The sequence below is a fragment of the Acanthochromis polyacanthus genome, chromosome 12 (assembly GCF_021347895.1).
Source record: "Acanthochromis polyacanthus isolate Apoly-LR-REF ecotype Palm Island chromosome 12, KAUST_Apoly_ChrSc, whole genome shotgun sequence".
NCBI classification, from domain to species: Eukaryota; Metazoa; Chordata; class Actinopteri; family Pomacentridae; genus Acanthochromis; species Acanthochromis polyacanthus.
The window spans coordinates 36,387,073-36,412,863 of record NC_067124.1 but is presented as its reverse complement, the minus strand read 5'-3'; the positions used below and the strand labels follow the sequence as shown (position 1 = coordinate 36,412,863).

The window sequence follows — 25,791 nt, the reverse complement described above, 5'->3', positions numbered from 1 at the left end:
TGAAAGAAAAGCATTTTTTTTTTCAATGAAGATAACATAAAATGAATGATAAATCCAGTGTAGACATTGTTAATGTGGTAAATGACTATTCTAGCTGGAATCGGCTGATTTTTAATGGAATATCTCCATAGGGGTACAGAGGAACATTTCCAGCAACCATCACTCCTGTGTTCTAATGCTACATTGTGTTAGCTAATGCTGATTAGAAAACCCTTGTGCACTTATGTTAGCACATGAATAAAAGTGTGAGTTTTAATTGAAAACCCCAAACTTGAGGGCAAACTTTTGAACGGTAGTGCATGTACTGCGTCTATCATCGTGTCTACATCATGGCTTCTCATTGAAAAGAATTCAACAGAGGAGATCTGATTGTGAGACGTCACAAAGATGGAAAAGGATCCAGGAATTTCAACTTAAAATCAGTGGAAACACAGCTGCTGCAGTAATCAGGAGGTACAGAAGGAGCCATGGTGCCACTAATCAGGGCTGAGGTTGTCGTCCTCTTAAGTCTTTTGCTTCAGACTTAGCAAAAGAGTTGTCATTCGAAATCAGAGTTCGACAGTGTGAAGGACACATCAGAACATCACCTTCTATAGACGACATCTAAAAAATAACACCCTTGCTTCTTGTTTAAGACAAAACTGCAAGCATAAAACTTTACTAAATGACATGAAAAGATGTCTGGTGAATGCTTGGAGCACATTCTTTGGTCAGATGAAGGTAAATTTGTTGGGCTCAGATGGAGTCCAGCATGTTTGGTGTGAATCTCATTACCACAGTGAAAGCATAGTCCTGACAGTGAAGCACGGAGTTTGAGTGTGACGATATGGGGCTGTATGAGTGCAAAAGGTGTTGGGTAGATGATATTTCCCGCCTCAAAAAAGAGGAATTATTCCGACATGAGAGCCATCCAAAGCACAAAATTAGAGTTTCTAGGCACGGATTTCATCAGGAAGCCAGAGAACAGAGCATTACAATAGTCAAGGCTGCCAGAAATAGAAGCTTGAATGAGAAATTTCTTCAAAAATGTAAAAAAAAACAAAAACAGTTAAGTTAGTCGAATAAAAATGAATGAGATGATAAAAAGAACATGAGACTGGCAGTGAATATAGGTTTTGTGTGTGTGTCACATGTATAATAGACCATGTCAGGATAATTATTTGTCGTATTCAGCGATGTTTTAATTGTGCATCCCTCGGCTTGTCACATGCAGTCAGTTTATAAAGCTCAGCGCTGCGTGTCGCTCCGCTAATAGAATCTGACGCTTTGCTTTGTCATCTCACTCTGTGAAGTTTGGAATAGCAAGGCAAGTTTCTTTTACTAGTCACGTTTTAAAAGGATCTCCGTCTGTAGCTCACCTGTCATCGGACTCTTTATTCTGTCACTAGTATTGACTTATTGTGGCTTTCTTGTGGTGAAAGTCTTTATTTGGCCTCTGATTTGTATTTCTGACAGTAGAAATTGATTAAATGTCGTGGTTTTAATGTAAAAAATCACTATAAATGAATTGTTTGGGGCTTAACTGTAGCTGTGGTGGAACTTTTTAATCACATCACGTCTGCGTTAGTTGTTTTCATGGCTAGTCTTCAGAACACGCCAATTTGGGCCACTTTGGGTTCAGTTTGTGTGTCACGTAATCCAGATTTCGAACCAACAGATGCATCTTATTTCCCAGCAGCCAGTGTTTAGCTTGAGCTTTGGGGCTTCGTGCAGTAAAGGTGCTTGCTGTGTGAGCTCCGGCTTGATGTGGCCCACACAGCCAACTGGTTTGTGGGTGAGTTTTGCATGTGGGCGAAAGGCAGCCAGTCGGTTCTGGGTTTGAGGGGGAGCTGGGACCCAAATGCAGCATTTACAGTTTTTTTTTCTTTCAGAAATTTTGGGCCAGAGACGCTTGTTAATTTTTAGAGCTCTTAATTGGAGAAAATAAGATTACAAAGCTATGTGCCTATAGGTGATTAGATGTTGCAGCCTTTTTGAGAAGTCTGTGGCGAATTAGCTAAGCTTCATGCCCTGAATTCAACGTGTTTCGTGTCTGCAGCATAATGTTCGAAATTACCTAAAAATAAAAGAAGCCAGTGGCTGCATGGGAAGAAAAATGCTGCACAAGTTTTGTAAAAATACTCCAAATAAAACTATTAATATTTTTACAACCTCTACAAACTTTACACATCAACTCTAGAAAGATGTTTCTCCATGCTGAATGTATCTTCCAACAACTTGCTCCTCTGTTCACTGTTTTTGAGCCATGCTGCATTTTTTTTTACTGATCCAATAGTTTTGATTTTCAAAATTACCTGAAATGAATAGAAACTAGTGAGTGCATGGGAAGAAAAATATTCTACTGCACAAGTCTTATAAAAATACTCCAACCGACTACAGTTTTATAACCTCGACAAACTCCGTGTTTTTTTGCACAACTCTGCACATTAACTCCAGAAAGATGTTTCACCATGCTGAATGTATCTTCCAACAATGTGCTCCTCTGTTCACCGTTTCTGAGCCATGCTGCATTTATTTTACTGAGCACGTATGCTTCATTTTGTGGCGTTCAAAATGTGTCGTATCTGCAGCCTAATGTTCAAAATTACCTGAAGTGAACAGAAGCCAGTGGCCACGGGAAGAAAAATGCTGCACAAGTTCTGTAAAAAGTCCAACTAAAACTGACCATTTACATTTTTACAGTCTCCTGTAATACAGGTGAAAACTCTGGAAGAAACCAGGTAAGTGTAGTGGAATAAAAACTGCAAAATTTGCATTTAAAATGCACTAAAGAAACTCCTTGTGTTGGTAATCTGGTTGAAAACTCCAGTTTAAGCAGAAGAGCACTGATTATTTTGCCAAATCCGATAAGAATGTGTCTAAATGCACAGATAAGGACTGAAATAGTGGATTATCAGTGTGCGTGTGGTGGAATGAGGTCGACTGAGGACAGCAGGCAGTGTGCATCTCATTTATTTCCACCCATTCACACATTCCACCAAACAGCCACAGCTACCTCGGAGGAGCCAGAACAGCGTACCATTACCCCTTAAATTACAATACATAAATAAAAGCCGTTTGCATATAAACAGTCGTCGATGTACACATTCCAACTTGCTGAAGTACACGCAGATTTACAAAGACACTGACAACGTTTTTTTCTTCTTTCCCAAAATCTATGAATTGAGGCCGTTTTTTTCTTTTCTTTTTTTTCCCCTCAGTTCACTGCAACAACGTCCTTCCCTGTAGACGGATGTCAAGCCTTTTGCATAACCAAGCAGGAGTAAACTCAGTCCGTTTGTAGCTGTATACTATTTACACTGTGACAGAAGGTTATTAGAACCAAGAACAAGATGATCAGGATCAACAAAACAACTTAAAAGCGGTTGTTTAACATTCATATCCGTGGGTCGTCTGCCCCCACGAGAAAGCAGAGCTGGTTCGTCGTCTCGTTCCACCTTAAAAGACTGCACTTGATTTAACGATTAGCCCTTGTCACAAAACTGCCCTCCAACACTCGCTGGGATGGAAGGAAATTGAATCCTCATTCCTCAAACACACTTAAGTCACATTTGCACACACAGAGTTTTAACCACCCCCCATTCAAGCTAAGCTTCAGCCAATTCCAAATCAACTCTTTGCCCTTTGGGCAAGTGGAGCAGCCCACCTTCTCCCCCTGCAGGAGAACAGCTGAACTACATAGTGCTTCTGCTCCACTGGGTTTCACATTTAAAAACTTCTCACGATTGTATTCTGCAGCTTCTTTTTTTTTAAAAAAAAGAAAAGAGTCTGTTCCCAAGTAAACAGCAACACAAACACGTCTTGTTCCGTCCGCTCTGAGCGCAAGCACCGTTTCAGGACAGTCCGGATGAAACAGAATAGTGATGCAAAATCCAATTCATACACTGTACAATGTTAAGAAGCCTCGAAGGTGCCTGTAGTTTTCTTTTTTTTTAATGATTCAGTAAACAAACACGATATGGAATCCTCATGAAAAACTCCCCCTCGGGTCGTCTGTCGTGGAGAGAGAGAGGGAGGAGAGATGGACGTTTCAGAGATGATGGCTTCCGCTTGTTTTTCTCGTGTAGCTGCACAAATTAAACTTGTTCTTGCTGATTTTATTAAACGTCTTTAGCCGCCGGAGCAGAGCGGCCCGCCAGGAGGCAGTGGTTCCTCGCCGCCTCACTCTTCGTCGGCGTTCTTCAACATGAGGATGGAGTTGTAGATCTTCAGGGCGGGTCCCAGCTTGATGGACAGGATCTTGACGATGTCTGCTTGGGTGAGCAGCAGGAAGGCCTCGCCGTCTATTTGCTGAAGAAGGAACGACAGCGCTTTAATAAAGACAAATACACAACCTGAAAAACTGAGATGCATTTTTGGTTGAAACTCTCTGGATTTCAAGCGCTTTCTGGCCGTTTCTTCTTTACATCACTTCTTTTTTAAAATGTATTTTATTATTAGAACTGCACAGAGCACATTTTTGTGTCATTTTATTCTAGTCACGGCTGCACTGTTTCAACAGAGATGCTGCACTTAATCTCGCAGTGAAAAATGAGCCCAAACTATAATTAAATTTTACTGAAATTCCTTTTATGTTTTCTTTTTTTTCTTCAAAAAACTGAAACAAACAATGGAATCAATATGTAAAGAAATGTTCTGAGCAGCCCACAGGTGTTAGTAAAACAGGGAAAAATGATGTATTCTCACATTTAATGATTTATGTTTTTACATCTTCAAACTGTATTCTTCTCTCTTCTCTAGAAAGATGTTTCACCATGCTGAATGTATCTTCCAACGACTTGCTGCTCTGTTTACCGTTTTTGAGCCGTGCTGCATTCATTTTATTGATCAACTATCTTTCATTTTCCTCTGTCTTTTTTAATACTTTGCATTTTTGTCTTCAATGACTTCTCAGTTGCGTTGATGACCACCGTTTTATTTTTGGATTTTACAGAATCGAGTTATTTTTGTGGATTTTTGAATGAAGTAAGTTTGATTAAAATATCACAATTTTTCACTGCAATATAAAGTCCTGAGCCTCTATGGAACCAACCATGACTAGAAGTAGAGAGGAAGCTCAAAAATATCTCCTGTGCGTTAAGGCACGGTTAAAATAGCATAAATCACTAAAAAAGTTGAATTTTGTTGGGAAAAAAAATCCCCAAACATTCTTCCATGTGTTACCACTTAAAAAAGAAAAGGTGACTCTACACGCCATAGACATTTAACAATTTCCATTTTTACACCTTCTATTAACTGTATATTTCACTCTACTCTGCACAGTATCTCCAGAAAAATATTTCACCTTGCTCAATGGATCATCCAACAGTTTGCTGACGACTCTCTCCTCTGTATATCTGTTCTGAGCCACGCTGCATTCGTTTTATTGATCGGGCGTGTTTTACTTTTTTTCACAATCAATAATCACGTTGGTTAAGTAGTGCTTAAAACAATTAGGTGATTAATTGGTCACTTAAACGGAGGACAGAGGTGCTGACTCAGAAACAAAGCAGTAAATTATTTTTACCATTTGGCTCACATCCCAAACATTTTTTCTGAAACATTGATCAAGTGTTTCTTAATCGATAAGGACGGCGGCTGATATTTGCGTACCTCTGTTTTAAATGTAGCAGCGTGTTCTTTACATCCGGGCAGTCCTTTGACGAAACTGGCCACCTGATAAACAAACACACCAGTACATGTTACCAATCAAAGGCACCAGAGAAGCTCCCCCTGAATATTCATGTGCTTTCCCTGAACAGCCAGCCGCCTTCATGTGGGTGAATGAAGACGACGTCTGCTTTTCACGAGCATGTCTGACCTCCTCGGCACTCCAAGCGGCCACTCTCTTGGCAGTCAGCCCCAGGACCTCGGGCAGCAGCTGGCAGTGTTTGTCCCAGCAGAGGGCCACCCGATGGGGAGGAGAGGCGGAGAGGCCGGGGGAGAACACGGACTCGTGGAGGGCCTGCTGGAGAGAGATGGCATCTGGAGAGGCTGTGGAGAGGCGAGAGGAGGGAGCGCGGCAGTCAGTGGAAAGCAGGTGCTTCGTACACGCTTCACTACACCCAAACTGCGCGATTAAACCGCTTCAGCATGGCGGCGTGAACAGCAGCCGCACTGCAGGACGTGACATGGGAAGTAGGGCAAATTAACTCAGAGATGCACTTTATTGGCTGTTTGACTGAAAAAGAAAACTCATGCAGTTCACGTTCTCTGTGACTGTTTGATAAAACCTTGTTTATTCCAGCTCTAAAGCCTATTGATGTCCGATATTGGCTTTTTTGACAATAACTGACATGACGATGTTGTCCAACTCTCAATTTCCGATTCCGATATCAACCAATATGTGTGGGCTTGGAAGTAATTCCAAACCACAGACTTATTGTTAGTCGGACACAACAACCTTGATATTCCAGCCACAGACTTGTTTACACGCTTCACAATGCAGTTTGATGATGTGACCATTCACGGGTTTATATTCTGTAAATGTGACATTAGGACGCCTTATTTCACTCTTTCTAACTAATGTTTAGTCTGAGCTGCTGCACTGCGGTAACTGAAGGAGACTAAAAGCTTTTCCGTGCACAGCCGCCCACCTCCCCTCTACTGTAGGCAGCGTGTGAGGTGTTTACGGAACATCTGTAAATTATAGTGTCAATTAATGCGAATGAAATGGTTTTGGTCCAATTTTATCACCTCTAAAAGATGCTGTAAAATTCAGGTGAAGGCTATTTAAAGGCTTATTTTGATGATGATTTGCACGTTGGCAGAGACGTAGCACAACAGTGACTTAAAAGCAGAATTCTGGACATTTAAATGTGAAAGTAGAACGAATACTAGTAGTAAATAATTGTGATTTCAATCATTTTGGCCATAATTGTGAAGCTGTGCTCAGTTATATGGATATATTTGGCTACAGAAAGGATGTTGACAGAAAACAGGTTCTCTATCTGCAGTTTGTAACAAATAACAATAGAATTAGATGCTTTTTTTAAAGTTATTTTTTGGCCTTCTTTGCCTTTATTGCATAGGACAGTGGCGAGAGACAGGAAACCTGAGTTGAAGAGTGAGCGGATGACATACAGTCAATGTTCATGAGCTGAATTTGAACACGACCGCTACGTCAGGGACCAAAGCCACCCAAATAGAAGCTTTGTTGCCATCATAACACAGTCCATGACAGCAATAGAACCAAATTTTAAAGACACTTTCTGGGTAAAATGTAGGCAAAACATTAAGTCTACAAAAACCTTCCAAAAAGTACAAGAACTCTAAAAAAGAAATTGCATAAAGCCCATAAAAAACAGTTAACAACAGATAATTTCAAAGCTTAATGGAGCTTAATTGAAATCTTAATCATCTAAATTTGTTGGACCATTAAAATCAGCAGCACAGTTCTCTAGATGAAGAGTGCAAAGCCACGTCCGAATGCCACTGAAGCAATATTTTGTTTTTTTTCCAGTGCTACACCACATGAAAAATTCTATCCACGTTCACTCTGCTACAAAATCACACCTGTTACTGTAGAGTGATTAACTCTTTTAAAACAGAGTCATTTAGATAATCTGGTGAAAATTCCTACATTTTGTCACTGTTTAATGTCAGTTTTTTCCACCATTTCCTCACCTTTCCCATCACCGATCTCCTCTTTGACGTAGTGCATTTTCAGATATTTAGGAACTGGAGCCGTCCTGAAAAACAAACAAACAACAAACATAAGTTAGAAGTTCGTCATCCTGCACCCTGCTGAACTTCAGCTCGTCCTGCAGGTACCGTTTAGGCCTCGTTCCGTTGTGGCTTTGCTCGCTGGCTCCACCCAGTGGCTCCAGCTGACTGTTGCGTCCCGAGCGCTCTGCTTCCACTGTCACCGGTTTCCTAGCAACACAGATACTCGTCACTCAGGTGCACTGAACAGAGCTGCATGCAGAAATCCCAGATATGAGAGCTTTTAAAGTGCTTCCAGCAGCAGACCTGTTGTGGGAGTCCTCGGCTCCGTCGGGCTGCTCCGGCGTCGAGGAGCTCGGCGTCGTGGCGTTGGCATTAGCGTCGGGGCGTCGACCGCGAGGATGAGGGCCGCTGAGGGCCAGGGGTCGCTCTCCGCTCAGTCGGTCCGGCAGCAAACCCTCCTTGTTCAGATTCATCTCCGAGTAGGGACAACTCACCTGACTGTGCACAAAAAGACACAAAAAACTTTACAAACAGCCACTTGAAACTGTGAATGAAACAGAATTTCGCTTCTTTTTTTTTAACTTCTGCAATTAAACAGGTTACAATACACTGCAAAAAAAAAAAAAAGGCAGCTAATATCCCCTTGACTCACACTCCCACACTCACACAAGCAACACATTTAGACTGCTGGCAGCCCACACAAGTGCAAACGACACCAACACTCCTCTCTTTTGTTTGTTGTGTGCACAGTTAATAAGCCTTAATAAAAGCGGAAAGCGTTAAATCTGAATGATCCAAAAATATGCACTGCTACATCCGAGGAGATGGGAAACACCAAGAATGGACATTTAGGCAAAAATGGAGAAAATGTTGATCCTGAAAAGCAGCGATGTTAAACTCATTTTAGTTCAATTAAATCTCCAGAGGACCGGACCAATAAAATCGCAGCATAATAACCGATAAATAACCACAACTCCAAATTTTTCTATTTTTTTTAGTGCAACAAAGTACATTCTGATAATGTTCACATTTGAGGAACTCTCTCTTTACAAAACATGATGAACAATCTGAAATTTCTTAACATTAACAACAGGGCTGGACCCGAATACCCGTTGGTGACGGTGGTATCCGGATATTCATTTTGACACATTTTCTATTGTTTTTAAAGAATTGTGTCTTTTTGGCCTGAGCTCAGCCATTTTGCATCTCACTGCACAGACTGTATGAGCATGTGACAAACAAAACCTCTTGGATCTTGTAATATAAGAACAAAGGATGGCTAAAAGCGTAAAAACCGGCGCGTGCTACTCACGTGTAGTGGGTCCCATAGCGAGGTCCCCTGATGTGTCCGACCCCGTTGCATCCTGGGGTAGGACATCCTTGTCCTGGGGCGGTCAATAAATCACTGGAGCCTGAAAAAGACACCCACGAGGGAGTGTTAAGAACATTAAGACAACAGCTGCAAGATCATTTTAACCCTCTGAACCCCACACAGTTCCTGGGTGTGTTTTTTGTTTTGATCCTGTCATGTTCTACACCTGCACCTCTATGGAAACAACACAAGTAGAGAGAACTCAGAATGTATCTTCTGTGCAGTATGACACTGTAGTAGTGCAACAAATCATGAAAATTATTTGATTCTCTATTTGCAGAAATTGAAAAAAACCTGGGATCACAACATACAGTTTCCAATTTATCCATAATAAAGACATATTAAGACAATAAGCTTGGATGTTTTGCTAAAAAAGTTCTTCAGAGAGATTTTCTTTACTTTGTTTATGTCTTTCTAGATGTTTGCGACGCATAGAAAGTTGCACATTTGTAACCCCCTGCAGCTACTGAAACAGAATTTCTTCATTAATGTCACAAGAAAAGTTGTGACTCTACACATTTTAACAAACTCTACAAACTCCAAATCAACTCTAGAAAGATGTTTCACTTTGCTGAATGCATCTTCCAACAGCTTGCTCCTCTCTTTACCATATTTGAGCCGTGCTGCGTTTATTTTATTGATCATTTAATTGAGCTCTCACTGTCCAACTGCTGCATGTAAACACAGCCTGCAGTTCAAGCGAATAACCTCAACCCATCATGGCTTCTTCTGGAGTAGAACTGATTATTTTGGCCATTTTTGAATTGAAATAAGTAGAATATAATGATCTTTTTGATGAAATATCACTACTTTAAGCTTAAATGTCACAACAGAACTGCACATAGAAAGTATGATGCATTCAAGGACCACTGGAGAGCTGAAAAAAGTCATTTTTTTTCTGTTTTACAGTTTTTGACTCAGATAAATGCTGTAACTTTGGAATTTTTTAAAATAAAAACCAATCAGCAAGTGTAGTGTTCAGAGGGTTAAACTCATCTATAAGTTGACCTTAAAGCCTCAACCAGTGGGAGAAATGCAAAAATTCCATCTCACCATTGGGGTATTGCAGTGGGTGTCCGGTTTTCTGACACCAGCCTACAGGGTGTAAATCTGGGCAGTCGGTCTCCACCCAGTAGTCATACTCTGAACTCCAGCCATCAAAGTGGATCTACAAGAGAAGACAACTCATTAAAACTGAGCGTAGATCAAATCAAAAGCACCTAGAGGAGGAGAAAAGCTGCACCTTCAGCCTGTGGTCCTCGGTGTCCATTATGCTGGCCACACGAATCAGCATCGGGTTCCTCTTGTCCACCGCTTCCACTTTCATCCCGATCTGGAAGCCATGTGGAGGTCGCTGCGACAACACACACGGAGGGTAACAATAAACCGTCACTTGTCTGTATTCATCAGACTCCTGCAGCACATAAAGTGTGAAAAATATTTGCTGCATTTTACCGGTTTGAAAGCTCGAGCAGGAGCAGCCTGTGTCCCCGTCTCTTCCAGGTATTTCTCCCACGAGAAACTCTTGGGTTCTTTATATTCTGAGGAGAGGAAAACGAGGACTCATTAGACGCTTCTGTTGCTGCAGACGCTTCACAAATAAACACAGACTCTTTTTTAGTCTCATCTACTGAAAATCTGGGCATGCACGGCATGCATTTTACTCAAAAGTAACGACTTAGCTTAAACAGATTTACTGTCTTTTTCTCTAGAGACATAAAACAACACCTATAGTACAATAAGTTAATTAGCTTTTTTAGCAATTCTACGTATTTCACAGCATTCATCTCTGCTAAAGTTAGATCCTATGTTAGTCAGGCCCTACAGGAGATTGAAGTAATGTATACTGACCCCCGTGTGTCTTGGTCTGTGTCTTACCAGCTGGAGTGGTCAGGGTTAGCTCGGCCTCTTCACAGTAACCCACAGGATGGATGTACGGGCTGCTGGCGTCACACCTGAACACAAAAACAGGTAGACAAACGCGCAACAACATCAGCTCAGGATTTAACAACCGGAAACTCTGCTGCTGTGTATTTAAGACACCTTTCCCACGCTGTCTTAGCCCAAAGCAGCTTCTGAGCCTTTTTCTGCTCCCGTTACATCTTTCTACACTGTGGCCTTTTTCTTTTCATTTCAACTGAAAGTCTAGCACCTCTATGGAGACATCAAAACCTTCCTTACTCAGAAATGCCTTTGGTGTAGAATAACAAAGTCACAAATCATAAAAAAGCTAAAGTTGAATTTCTTGGAACAACTGGGGGAAGCGTGCTATAAAGACAGAGTGTCCAAAAACACTGACATCATTTGAGCAGTCCGTATCGGAGTGACTGCACGGTCTGGAGAAATGATACTTAATGGGATTTATTTTGGACATAAAATGTTTTATTCCACAAATTTCACATGAAAAATTCTGGGAGATGGTAATTTGTCCACGTAATTGATAGCTGCCACGTCCAAATCTGCTTTCCCGTTGTTGCTCGTTTACGAAATTTTCTAACAAATTCACGTTGTGCGTTCACATTTCACTGAGTTTGGGCGTACTTCAATACACAGAACGCCTTTTCTGTTGCATTAAACAGCATGTCTGTTCCTGAAAGCATTGATGTAAAAATGATTACACTTTTTTGAGCAAAGAGAGCGAGCTAATTTTGAACACATTATTCGGTGATGAAACGATGCCAAACTTTTTGGGACACCCTGGACTTTACTACCTACATGAGAGAGCATGTAAGTAGAATTTACATTGATTAGGAATCAGTTTGTACAACAGTTCCCAAAGTTCCAACAATGCTGCAAAAATAACTGTGGTTCCACACACTATAGATAGTTTAATATTTACATTTATACCTCGAAGAACTCCGCATTTTTCACACGACGCTACACCAACTTGACAACCACTTTTCAAACCAAATCAAGCTTAAGTATGTTTTGTTTTCATCCCAGCCGGTTCCTCTCTGCTCTGCATAAACATAACCTGCAGTATAGCTGAAAAATGGCAAAAATTTTTATCACGTGACTGCTGAATCTGGATAGACAGATGGATGGATACTTTATTAATCCAGAGGGAAATTCAAGTATTCAGCAGCTTACGGACGACAAAAAGGCAGGTTAGTAACAAGATTAACATTAAAGTTTAGTATATACTCTAAAAGACATGCTCAACAATACTATAAACAACAAACTTCCAATTTTAATATCTACAGAAATACTTAATGTGAACCAAAAGCCAATATCAAGTATTTACACATTTCAAAGCACAGTGATTTAAAGTGTTCACACAAGGCATCTTCTCCAAAGAGCGCAAATGTTTTATTTTTGGCCAAACTTTGTGATTTTGATGGAATATCACAATATTGAGCTTAAATTTGATGTTCATGACACAAATGATGAGTTTAATGGCCACCAGAAAGTTTAAGTTGGATAAGTCTGTCTAATTTTACAGTTTTCGTCTGTAATAAATGGTGTTATTTTGGCAACTTTTTAAGGATAACATGCTACTGGCGAGTTTTGTGATTCATAGGATTAAAACTCCAGCCACCTTTAGATAAATATCTTTGGATAATATGCCTTCTTTCAGTCTTAGACCGAGCTCTTACCAGTAATCATACGTGTCATCCCAGTTGTCAAAGTGAATGAGCAGGCGGTTGTCGACAACGGCAGCAATTGTTGCCACACAGATCAACAAAGGGTTCTTCCTGTCGACCGCCTCCAGTTTCATCCCGGCTCTGAATCCAGACGGAGTCACGGACTAAAATAAAAAATAAAAATGAATGCACATTGAGCATTTGTAAGCGGCACATATAAAATCACCGACATTAACGACCATCTGCGGCTGAAGAATTAATCACTTTCTAATTAAAATCGTGATTCAAAACAGTGCAGTTACCAAATTGTAAATGGTGCGTAATAGAAAGGTTAATTTATTTAGTTTTTATCATTGCTACTTTAACTTGACTGGAACATTTTATTATTTTTAATTATTTCATTAAGCACAATCACAGCTTTTGCATTAACTGTTGTATCATCTACAGCATTTAAAAATGTTAACGCAAAGTTTAAAGCAATTTATAACCTCTGAGTTCTCATCTTTGCATTTGAATGCAGAGCAGTTGATATTTTGTAGAAATCTCATGATGATGTATCGCTTGTTTTGAATCTGTTAGACAATAAATACTGAACTGAAGCTTTAAAGAATTACTGTAAATCACAATATCTGTCAGAAAAAAGTTTATTTTTACATTTTCTCCAGCTCCAGAGAATACAGAGCAGTAAATAGTGAGCTTAACCCTTTAAGCTTCAGTGTACCGCCGGCGGTACACCTACTAATTTGCATAGGAATTTCAAGAATGTCCGACGGCTGCAAACACGATTATACAAACACTATATGCCGATGGAAAGCTTAGATTCTCATGAATCCGCCGGTATAAACCACTTTCAGATGTGATTACCACAGCGGGTGAGAAAAACACATTTGTCCGACAAAAACGAATATTCATCCATCCGTTCTCTATACACGGCTTCAACGCACACAGCGCCACTCACATTTCCGGGTTTATTATTACAACAAAAAAAAAGATTCCACAAAAAACGGCCATAATCCGACCTTTTACATCCAGATGACACAAGCCAGGAAACTATTTTGTCCAAAACATGTCCTGAAGTCGGTATAAAATCCCCGAATCGGTCATTTTCAAGGAAATGCACCTCGCGATGCCCGTCCAATATTCCCTGTATTTTTCGTAATTTTTTAATTTAAAAATAGAATATTGGCGATTTTTTGTACTGAAAACGGCTGGAATTGACTGAAGCTTAAAGGGTTAAATACTCACCGTATTGAGGCTTTTGAACAGGTGTTTTGGAGCCAGCTGACCTCTGCAGTTCTTCACATACATGCTCCAGTTAAACTCGCCGTCCTTACAGCCTGAAACAGGACAAATACAGTCAGGACAGCTGTGCAGATCTTTACTAAAAAGTCCAATTTTGCATTTATGTTCTGTAAAGTCCAGTATGTGTGGTATTCATTAATGCACAGTGTGTTTTGTGTGACTACCTTTAGGCAGCAATAACTTGTGTCCGTTCTTCTCGCACCATCCGGCCGGTTTCAGGTCCCAGGAGTCGGCGTTGGCCCAGAAGTCGTAGCATTCTGGGTAACCATCGAAGTGCAGCCTCACTCTGTAACCCTGGATCTGCGAGGCAAAGCAACGACGTGAGTAAAACTCTCAATTAAAAAGCAGGATAAATCAAAGCTAAAAGAAGCGGCATACCTCTGCGACGGTGAGCACACAGAACAGAGACGGGTGAGACGGGTCGAGACCCTCCAGCTTCATTCCCACCTTGAAGCTGTTCCTGCTCTGAGGAAACGACTGATGCTGCAAGACAAACAAACACCACAGTGAAGAAAACTGTTGGGCAACGATGTAAAGAAACATGTAAAATGGGAGTTTGTACCTCTTTGAACAGTTTGACTGGAGCAGCGATGGCCCTCTCCTCCTCTAAGTAGGCAGGCCAGCTCCAGGCTCGCTTCTTATTGGGCTGGGCGGCCACTGAGGGTGAAACAAATATTTACACTGAAGTTAACATTTCAGAACAATTTTCTTACATTATGATACCCATGCTCTAATACATGACTTTATGTGGCATAGATGCTTGAAAGCAGGACTATAATACTAATAAACTCTCATTTATTCCTGCTTTCACACTTAAAAGTCATGAATTAATTTTAAAAAAATCTCACAAACACACACCGATCAACACCACTGACATTTTAGAATAGCGTTAATTTAAACTAACAACTAAATAAGGAAACAAATACGGACAATTTAGAATCACCAGTTAACCTCAGCATGTTTTTGGACTGTGGGAGGAAGACGGAGAAAACCCACGGAGAACATGCAAATTCAACGCAGAATCCAGATCCAAGCCAGGAGGTGAACCGGAGATCTTCTATCTGTGAGGCGAGGATGCTAACCGCCAAGCCACTGTGCAGCCCAGTATTAGACATCTCCAGTTTATTTCTGACTGGTCATAATTTCAATACGTCGTTAATTCCCCTCAATTCAACAGATCTACACTGTCCTTTTTAGATCTCCTAAATTATATTTGAGGAAGTCATAGTGATGTTGTAGGTATCGGAAAGTCTCAGTCTCTGCCTCGTTAGTGTTTATGCTGTTTTTCCTAATCTATTATGTTTTTACAGAAGTGTGCTTTTTATAATGTCTTACTGTTATTGCAGAGTCATCTTACTGCACAAAGAAAAGCTCTTGAATCAGACTGAAACTCTGCCATATCAAAATGTAAATTCAGTTTTGACTTGGTAAAAGCAGGCGTGTACTAAGCGTGACATCACCCGTTGGTTTCAACGCTGAGAAAATGAAGCCCGGATTTTGCTACTTCCTGGTCGCCATTTTGGATTTTTTGGAGCCAGTGACGTAAAAAGCGTCATCAAACAGGCTGGACCGGAGAGCAACTAGGGGCAGGATTGGCTGAAGGCTCTCTTATCCCGCCCACATTTTACCGCAGAGGCTTCTGTTGCCGCTTTCGGAATAAAAGGATCTGTCAATCATTCCAGACAAGACTGTCTATCAAGTATAGCCACGCCCCCTGGCTCCGCCAACTTTAACGATTTATTTAAAATTCAGTATTGATTTATTTTAAGATCGGCCACCTGATCTCTCATTTTGACCATGAAAACTAACGGGAAAAAAATCCTGAGCTGTAGAAAATCAGCAGCGCTCGATTTAAGGCCGAGAGGTCCGGTCGCCCAAATGACATTTTTTGGGCCACCAACATACGTCAATTTAGACATTTTTAGGAGCCAAAATCAACTTTTAGTGGCCAAAAAAAATTAATCCTAATTTTTTTTTTTTTTTTTGGGGGGGATCCAGTTCCTCCTCCACGTCAACTTGTTAGCTGGAGCCGCTGAGCTATCACTGGTCGCTGGGCAAAGTGTGCCTTAAAACCCCCCACGGCCGTGAAAAGTCACCCACGAATGAGCAGCGCATTGTGCGGAGCTCCTAGCGGGCGACTGGGACGTTGACAGCCGGAACAGGTGCGGTTTGTCCCGGGCAGATGAGCAGCGAGGAGCGGCAGGTGTTAGCCGAGCAGCTAGCGGGGGATAGCTAGCCAGCCGGGGAGTCTGAGCAGTCTGTGACCGGGGAGAGCAGCCGGCGGACCCGCCAAGTTAAAAATGACAGCTCCGGTGGCTTGGTGCTTTCCGTTCGCGGTGCTCAGGCTCAGTTGGTGCTGTCCTCCGGATGCCGCCACCACATTCTGAGCTGGTTCTGGATCCGACGGAGTCTTGCGGACTCCCGCGAGACAAAGTGTTCAAATTTGAAATTAAATCGGCGGAAATCCGCGGATCCGTGGAAAATTGCCATCCCTGAAACTTGGATTTGGAGGTCAGTAGCCCAAATCAAAATATTTGGGCCCCTTACCAGCGTGTTTTTTGTCATTTTTGGTCGCCAAAATCGGTTTTTAGTCGCAAATGGCGACCGTCTAAATCGAGCGCTGAATCAGTTTATCAAATTTTATTTTTTCCAAAAATGAATTGGGGTCTATGGAGCAAAAGCTTTTTGGAGCCAACCCTAGCGGACGGCGTGATATTGCAAGTTTTTGACACTTCCGGGTGGGCTTCATTTTTGGAGCCAGATGCTACGTCCATCTTTATATACAGTCTATGGGTAAAAAGCAGAGATCTGAAGTTACAGACTCAGAGGCAGCTTGTTTCTCAGACGTACTGTGACACTCCATATGACACGTTTTACCATCATATCACTGCAGCTTGAGGCCAAAATTCTAACAAATTTCTGCTGAACTAATCTCTCGTTCTCCTCAAACTCCTCGCTGATGAGCTCTTTCCGTTTCGCAGCATTTTCGAACCACCCCATCCACCACACCGTTCAAATACTTTGCTGGACCAACATCCGACAGAAAGTCTGGCACGAGCAGCATCATCACAACAACTCAGACTAATGATGTTTGAGGCATCCGCAGCTGTTATTCTGACTGAACTGAACTACAGAGACCTCCAACCGTGATTGTGACTGCTCAGGATGACTGCATAGATGTCTGCAGCTCCACTTTTTGGGAGTCAAACTGAGCTGTTAAGAGACTAAAGCGTAAAGACTTTAAGACGCGTTCAAGCTCTTTTAAGCGCCTCGACTTCAAGTCACACTACACTACAACAAGGATTGTGATAATATTTACAGACCAGCTAAACATTTATTCCTCCTTCAGTTTACAGCAGAACATACCCAGTTTGGCGATTTTGGCTCCTCTCCTGCCTTTGGTAGCCTTGGCCTTTTCCTGCAAAAACAACAAAAGAAAGATGAAAAGAATAATCAGAACTATAAACAAATCTTCTCCCTTTTTACAGGAGAAAATACTGTGTTTACAGAGCTAACAAATACAGGAAGAAAGTCCTTACCAGTTATTTACATCCTGGATTAGTTATTTCTCAATAATTTCACCAGTTGTTTTGCTTATAAAATGTCTAAAAATGGTGGAAAATGTTGATCAGTGTTCCCTAAAGCTCAACATGACAAATAGTTTCCTCTGCAACCCAAACTTTACTGCCATTGAGAAGTTTAAAAAAAAATCACTTTTAAGAAGCTCGAATCTCATAACTGGGTGTTTTTTCTTAAAAAATGTACTGAAATGGATTCATTGTTGATGAAAATAGTTTCAAATTAATTTAACTGCTGAGAATGAAGTGATTAATCATTGCAGCTTCCAATGAAACAAGATAAATGTCTTAGTTTTCCAATATATTTCACATTTTTTGTTCGAACTATGATCAATTAATTGTAATTCTATGCTAAACATATTATATAACATATATTTATGTAGTTTCCTAAACTCAAAGATGATAAAATGTCTTGTTTTGTTCACAACAATCCAAAGATATTCAGTTTACTGTCATAGAGGAGAGAAAACAGAAAGTATTCACATTTAAGAAGTTTGAATGACAGAATTTAGTCTTTTTTAAATAAAAAAAATTACGATTAAATGCCACTTGCCGCTCTGGAAGTGAGAAACGCTGATGTTAAGAGGAATTATCTTCACCTCTGGTTCTTCCTGGTTGTCTTCCTCTTCGTCACCAGAGTCCATGTAGATCTTCCTCTTTTTGCGGACACGTTTGCCGAGCCGCTCACGCTCACCGCCTGACTTCCCGAGCTTCCCCGGAGAGGATCTTTGAAAAGAAAAAGATGAAAACGACACATCAGAACGATCCGATTGGCACCAGCGAGGCAAACGGAGAAGACCAGGCGTGTGATTCTTTACCTGCCGCTGGAGGCTGGGCACAGATGGAGCTGCAGAATTTGCCTGCATCAGGGCATCTCTGGGAACGCGACACCACAGGCCCGGCATCTCGACAGCTCCCCGTTTGGAACCGTCTCTGCATGGACCCGACTTCAACACTGGGCCGACCTCCACGCTGGGGCCCTCCATACTGGGACCTCTTCTAAAGACAAAAGCACAGGACCAGGAGCTAGAAAACATAGAAGAAGAGGCGCTAATACTGAGGCTGTTCTCGGAGTATAAAAGTAGGTAAACACTCCCAATTCTACATTAATAACAACACGTGCTGTCGTACCTTTAGCTTGAGATGATCCCGGCTTACTCTGATTGGCCGGAGGCCGTGGCTGTGCCGCTCTGTGATTGGCTCTCAGGTGGAGGGGTGGGAGTGTGAGACGGCGCTGGGTCCAATGTCTCAGAGTTTGGCTCGGCCTGCTGACCTTTAACTCCAGGTCTTGTGACGATCTCAAGGGTCCCGAACTCCGTCATGCGGAACTAAAACGAACAGAAACGCTCGTCAGGGTTCGTCAGAGGAAGCGCTGGGAACGAGTGGTGGACCGCCGACTCATCTGGCCTCCTGATCCGTTCCAGTAAGTAGAAGACAGCCGGACTGAAATTCATCCTCTTTGACATTCTGAGCTGCCTTTGGTTTGAATATCTTCAAAATAATAGCAAACCACACCATTTATCAGAGCCAGAAACACTAAAAACTGACAACCCTCTGAACCCCAAAACCTTCCAGCAGGTTTGAAGAGCAAGTAATATTTTTAAAATCCTATTTTAGGTTAAAAAAAAAAACAGAATTGTTCCTTGAACTAATCACATGTAGCTCAGTTGGAAAAACAGAGTGAATCTGAGCTTAAAAGTGTGATAATTTGTCACCAGAATCTGCATCGTTTCATTTATTAACTAGTCAAAAATACAACATTAGCACAAGATTAAGTTAAGAACAAAAAACTTGGCTTTCCTCTACTTAACTGACAAACTATTGGTGACTCAGCTGCAACCAACAGTCATGTGACAAAAATTAAGAGTTTTCCACTGGGAAAATATCCAGAAACAAGCTTAAAATTCTGATATTTCACCAAAAGCATGTTTCAAATCAAAAATTTGCCAAAATAAATCTTTTGCACCAGACCCTGTAAAAAAAAAAAACAATTCTGCATTCCTCCATACAACTGAGAAGCCATGCTTAATAGAAATTGTTAGGTGAACTGCAGGCTGTGTTTACACAGAGCAGATGTGAGAAACAAAACCTACAGACTGAGAGCAAAAAACCCCACAAATGATCAATAAAATAAATGCAGCATGGCTCCAAAACAGTAAACAGAGGAGAAAGTTGCTGGAAGATACATTCAACATGGTGAAACATCTTTGTGGAGGGTGTACAAATATAAATAATCAAATATTTATAGCTTATAGAGTCACCATTTCTCAACATTTGTGGGCACTTGGAAAAATGCTGTACAGTTGATTTTAGATTTAAATCGATTTTTGCTCGAGAAATAATCAATTAAATTCAGTTGTGTCGTACTGCATGGAAGGCATTTTGAGTTTTCTCCTTCAATCCACGGTTGTGCTTTTTCCATAGAGGTACAGAGTTTACAGAAATCAGCAGACAGTGAGTAAAAATGTAACAGGAGCCCAAAACATCTAGGAGTTTAGAGGGTTGAATTAGAACCTCTCCCTGAGCTGTAATCTGTTTTAACTGTGTCTAAAGTCTCCGCTGACTTTACACAGACACGATGCACAATTAAGACACATTATGGGGACGGGATCACAGAATAATCCCCTCGGTACCCGGATGTCACTGCCGGGCAGCGTGGCGATACCATCCTTCCAGTCCAGAGCACCGATCATGTCAAACTCCGCTCCCTGCGAGGGGCCATCACTGGGTGGGGTGTCAGTCATTCCCGCTGGGCTAAAATGACCAACCTGCGGAGACATCAAAGATACGGTGACGAATACCGACACGAGAACGTAGAATAACGAGGTTCAGGCTACGCTTCTAGCCGTTGTTACGCTGCTGTGTTCCGACTGTATAGACAGAGCATCTGCACAATATATCGTGATGCTACGACCGTTTATGCCGCTTTATACAAAAAGAAACCTCAGAATTCTTATTTTCTAGGACTAGTTTAAAAGAGAAGTCCGTCTAAAACAACAGACGGATGCACTGGGTTTTTCTTTTAACTTTATTCACACGAGTAGGAATGCGGGATCCACATGTGCAGAGCAAAATAAACCAGAAAAACACTAAAAAATTAAGACTGAGGTTGACAAAATCAGGTTCTCTGTCTGCAGGGTGTTGCAAATTTTGACACACTGCAACACATCTAATTAGTTTGACCATTTAAATCAGCAGAGCAAAGCCAGATCTGAATGTCACCCAAAGAAATAAAAAAAAAGAAGCTATTTTGGATGCCTTCGCCTAGCGGTGCATCGTATGAGAAAGATGCCAAGCAGTATTTGTAAATAGTTTTCATTTTCTATGCACATGCACTCCTCTGAATGAATAATTATTTCCACATAGAATTATTCAACTTATCTTGTGAAAATTCCTGCATTGTTTCATCAAAATATCCCTCCAGATTCAGTCTTTTTGCCTGGCTTTGTAGCACGACTACTTTATTTGTTGGCGTAAATCAGCACCAAAAAAGCTCTGAATGAAGAGAGCAAGGACAGATTTGAATGTCATCCAAAGCAACGAGCTATTCTGAATGCCTTTGCAAGTGTGAAACCATCTGACAAAACCTGTTTTTTACTACGTTTTTTTCTTTTCACGTCGATCTTCAATCCCTCTGTTGGGATGAATTCTTTCCAAACGAAGATATTCGAGTCATCCAGTGGAAATTCCTGCGTTGCTTCATCAAAATATCACAATTTCAGTTATTTCCAACGTTTTGCAAAAAAAAAAAAAAAAAAAAAAAGGTCTGAATGAAGAGAGCAAGGACAGGTTTGAATGTCGTCCAAAGCAAAAAGCTTTTCTGGATGCCTTTTGCAAGTGAGAAACCATCTGATAAAAACTGTTTTTGTGGCTTTTTAAAAAATATGGTTTAATTTTTAATCCCTCGGGAGTGATAACTTCTTTCCAAATAGAGATGTTCAAGTCATCTCGTGGAAGTTCCCTCATTTTTCATCAAAATGTTGCAAATTCAGTTAATTCCAGTGTTGTGCATCCTTTTTTATACCGACACATGAATGCACAGATTCAGAATAAATCATACGAGGACACAGAAATAATTAGTCTGTTGATTAAATTAGCACCAAAAAAAGCTCTGAATGAAAAGTGCAGGACAGATTTGAATGTCATCCCAAAGCAAAAAGCTATTATTGATGACTTTGGCAAATACCCACTCTGACCACATTGTTTAAAGTTTTTGGTTAGATTTCAGTCCTCTCTGGAGCGATTTATTATTTCCAAATGGAGATATTCGAGTCATCTGGTGGGAAATCCTGGGCATTTTTTCTTCCATCCAAATATTGGCACATTGTTGGGCATTTCCACTATGTGGCAGCCCTGGCATGTGCCGACAGAGAGCCCTGTTCAGAAATAATAACACACAGGTTCAAAAAACTCTGCTTTCTGACATGAATGCCACAGAAATGATTAGGTTTGGTGATAAATTAGCACCAAAAAGCTCTTGAATGAAGAGTGCAAGGACAGATTTGAATGTCATCCAAAGCAAAAAGCCATTCTGGATTCATCCCAAACTGTTTTGTGAAGTATTTCCTTGTTTTGCGTGCAAATGTACTAACTTAACAAATCACCTCAGTCACTCTAGAATGATTTATTATTTATGAATAGAGATATTGTGAAGTTATTCCAGGCGTGAATTCCTGCATCTTCTCATATTGCAAAGAACAAAATATCGCAGCCCCATCATGTTACTATCAGCGTCGTTGCAACTGTACAATTGCTCAACACAGGGTAGAATATAAGAGGTTTCTGTCTACGTCTACAGCTACCCAAAAAAGCTATTCTTGGACACTTTTGGGCAGAGTATACACCGCCCTGAGAACAGGTTTCCAACTGTGTTCATTTTTAATCTTTGATGCAGATGCACTCCCCTACAGATTCAACCTCAGACACTCTACAATGATTTAATCTTTACAAATAGAGAGGTTCAAGTCATCAGTGAACATTCCTGCACTGTTTCACATCACAGAAAAGCAAACTATCGCAATTTCTGTTGTTTACAACACTGTGCAGCCCTAACATGCACATGCAATGTTCAAAAATATAACACACAGGTTGAGTCTCCACCTGTGGACAAACTGTTTGATCTGAGCAAAGCAAATCTGAATGCCATCCAAAGTAAAAAAACTATCTTGGATGTCTACAAGTGCTACTCCATCCGATAGAGGTCTAAAACTAGATTTTTTTTGTTTTAAATGCAAATGCACGCCCCTATAAATTCACCTCAGTCCCTCCAGAATGATTAATTCTTCACTAATAGAGATTTTTAAGCAGTCTGGTGAGCAATCCTGCCTGTTTTCACATTGCAAAATAACAAAATATTGCAGGGATTAGCCTATGCATCTGGCTTCATGGCACGACACAACAGAATTTGTTTGTTGATTGAAATCGGAGTTTAAAGCCAGATCTGAATGCAAAAAACATCTCGGATGCCTTTACAAGTGCTGATGAAGGTATAAAACTAGGTATTTTTGTTTTAAATGCAAATACACACTCCTATAAATTCACCTCAGCCCCTCCAGAATGTTTAATTCTTCACTAACAGAGATTTTAAAGCCACCTGGCGAACAATCCTCCATGTTTTCATATTACAAAATATCGCAGTATCCGGCATTTCAGTGTCTTTGTTCAACATTATACCACACAGATTCAGTCTACAAATCAACAACACAACAGAAATGATTTGTTTGCTGATTTAAATCAGAGGTCAAGCCAGATCTAAATGCAAAAAAAATATCTTGGATGCCTTTACAAGTGCTACACCATCTGAAAAAGGTTTAAAACTACATTTTTCAAGATTTTTTTTTGTTTTAAATGGTAAAAGCACACCCCTATAAATTCACCTCAGTCCCTCTAGAATGATTAATTCTTCACTAATAGAGATTTTTAAAGCAGTCTGGGTGAACAATCCTGCATGTATTCACAGTGCAAAACCTAAAATTTCGCAGTATCGTGTATTTCCAGTGTTATTTTCAACAATATACCACACAGATTCAGTCAATGCACCGACAAGACAACAGAAATTATTAGTTTGTTGATTTAAATCGGAGTCTAAAGCCAGATCCGAATGTCATCCAGTGCAGTGATGTGCTACACCATCTGAAAAAGGTTTAAACTAGATATTTTTTTTTGTAAATGCAGATGCACGCCCCTATAAATTCACTCTCAGTCACTCTGTAATGATTAATTCTTCACAAATAAGAGATTTTCAAGCAGTCTGGTGCACAATCCTGCATGTTTTCACATTGCAAAACCTAAAATATCGCAGTATCATGCATTATCAGTGTCGTGCAGCTCCAGTATTTTTTTTTTTTTTATCTCCACAGCTTCACGTTACAAATGCAGTTTCTGGCTGTGCACTTGTAACAGCGTTTCGCAGCATCACCGCTAGATGGAGGCTGTGTGCAGGCTTGCAGGATACACCATGCACTTCGATTTCAGACAAACAGTCAATAATAATATTGTTTTGCTGGTCAACTAGCGGGGAAAAACGTGCACAAGCGGCCTCATCGGGGTGAACCTCCATGCGGATCATTGACAAACACCAGGAAAGATGTGTCAACTTTAAGTTAACCACACAACTTCATCTTTTCCTTGTTTTAACTGTATCTCCTAAAAGCCTCCGTTTTGCCCGCTGATGAGCGACCGGGGGGTAATTTGTGCACCTATCTTGGGGAGAACACTGTTTTCTGCGGCCGCCGGCCAAACTTAACGGCGTTTTAATCCGTCTAATATTACGATATAACGTTTTAGTCCTGACGCATGTTCAACACTGAATTAAGGAGGTATTTTCTGCTCGCACGGCGGCCGTAACCTTGTGAAAAGTACACAACAGCCGGAGCTAATGGATGTGGGTGAAGTTTGACTTTGCTCTGGACGCCTCAGTTTTTATTCCAGCCATAAATAAAGTGTAAGAGCGCCCATGATTAGCATTATACAAATGGCGGAGCATAGGAAGAGGCCACCCAACACGTTTAAACTATGTTAATTACTCAAGTTAGCGATTCAAACAATCCCGCAAAGCTGCCACGCGTCGAACAGAGGCAAACGCTTGCGGTGTAATTTCGTGATTTTGTGTTTCGTCCGCTCTCGGTATTTTTCTTCACTTTCCCCTTGTCACGGAATGTCAGCCCCGGGTTGCTGCTAGCTAGCGCTGGCACGAAGCTAGCAGGCAAGCTAGCTCCGCTACGTTCACATGAACGGAGGGCTGCTAGGCGGCTAGCATTGTGACTGGATGCAGCCAGCTAAGGACAATCTGTAATAAATAAGTTTCCCGTTTATAACAAGAGGAAAAACGCATTTGCACAGCGCAGATGGGCGTCGGAACAGCGCACACAGTCACAACAACATCGCGCCACAGTTACGAGCTTCAACATTGTTGCTTTGATTAATTTCTTCCATAGAAACTTGATTTATTCTCGCCGTTTTAAATCAGAGTGGAAATAACGTAAACTAATTGGCAAAACGAGGGTCGGTTTTTCCAATTTTACCCCCGTTAAAGGCAATAAATTAGCGTTAACGGTCGTATTGTTTAGAAAATTGTGGAACTCACCTCGTTTCTGTTTTAACTCTTATTTAGAGCTGGATACACCGGTGCGCATGCGTGCAAGATGCGCTGCCTGACAACTTTGGGTCTCGGAAAAGTTCAGTTGACTGCCGGCGGCCAGTACCGGGCCTGTGCACGGTCACAGCGCGGCCCGAACTCAGTTCAGAGCGGGGGTAGCAGACACCACCCGCCGGGCTGGAGCTCGGATCTCCGTCTTTGCCCAAAGTGTCTCCGAAGAAGTGTTTGTGAACGGAGCGCAGGGACCGCAGTGTCTGCACTACCGCTGAGGAGCGGTGGACTCCCCGGTGGCCAAACTGCCTGTTTACCTCACAGTTCTCCCCACTGAACGTTCAACGGACAGTTGGTGTGGATGCAATCGGAGCACAAGTCGATAATCTGTTGGTACACACCGCTGCTACCTGCAGGATTAAATACTCAGGCCTGTAAAATTACCCTAAGTGACATTTTGGACCAACCCGACCCGATTGCGTTGAAACAAAGGAGCCTGGACTAGTTTTCGCGTAAAACACGTCTGTAGCTCATGTTGACTTTACCCTACTCTAACTGGAACCACATGTAACACGCTAAAATAACACAAAATGGCTTTGTATTGGCTCCAATTCAACATTGCTCATTATACAGTGCGCCATCACGCGTTCATGGCACCTCCAGGCTCCTGGACGCATGGTGATTATCCATTTAATTCAATATGACATCATGCATTTCTTA

At 41.3% G+C, this 25,791-nt stretch overlaps 1 protein-coding gene across 1 annotated transcript; it reads right to left on the bottom strand.

The window, feature by feature from the left end:
* Nucleotides 1-2,936: 2,936 nt before the first annotated feature.
* Nucleotides 2,937-25,776, bottom strand: l3mbtl1b (L3MBTL histone methyl-lysine binding protein 1b). Its single transcript, XM_051957412.1, is given in 24 exon segments — nt 2,937-4,290; nt 5,593-5,655; nt 5,801-5,973; nt 7,606-7,670; nt 7,753-7,854; nt 7,951-8,145; nt 8,960-9,059; nt 10,073-10,187; nt 10,263-10,373; nt 10,475-10,560; nt 10,871-10,974; nt 12,616-12,767; nt 13,849-13,940; nt 14,070-14,205; nt 14,284-14,388; nt 14,468-14,562; nt 17,272-17,323; nt 18,083-18,221; nt 18,313-18,357; nt 18,359-18,482; nt 18,615-18,654; nt 18,656-18,811; nt 20,117-20,251; nt 25,069-25,776. Coding segments are annotated over 23 exon segments (2,490 nt in total). The 5' UTR covers nt 20,228-20,251; nt 25,069-25,776; the 3' UTR covers nt 2,937-4,161.
* Between the last annotated feature and the right edge of the window lie 15 nt (nt 25,777-25,791).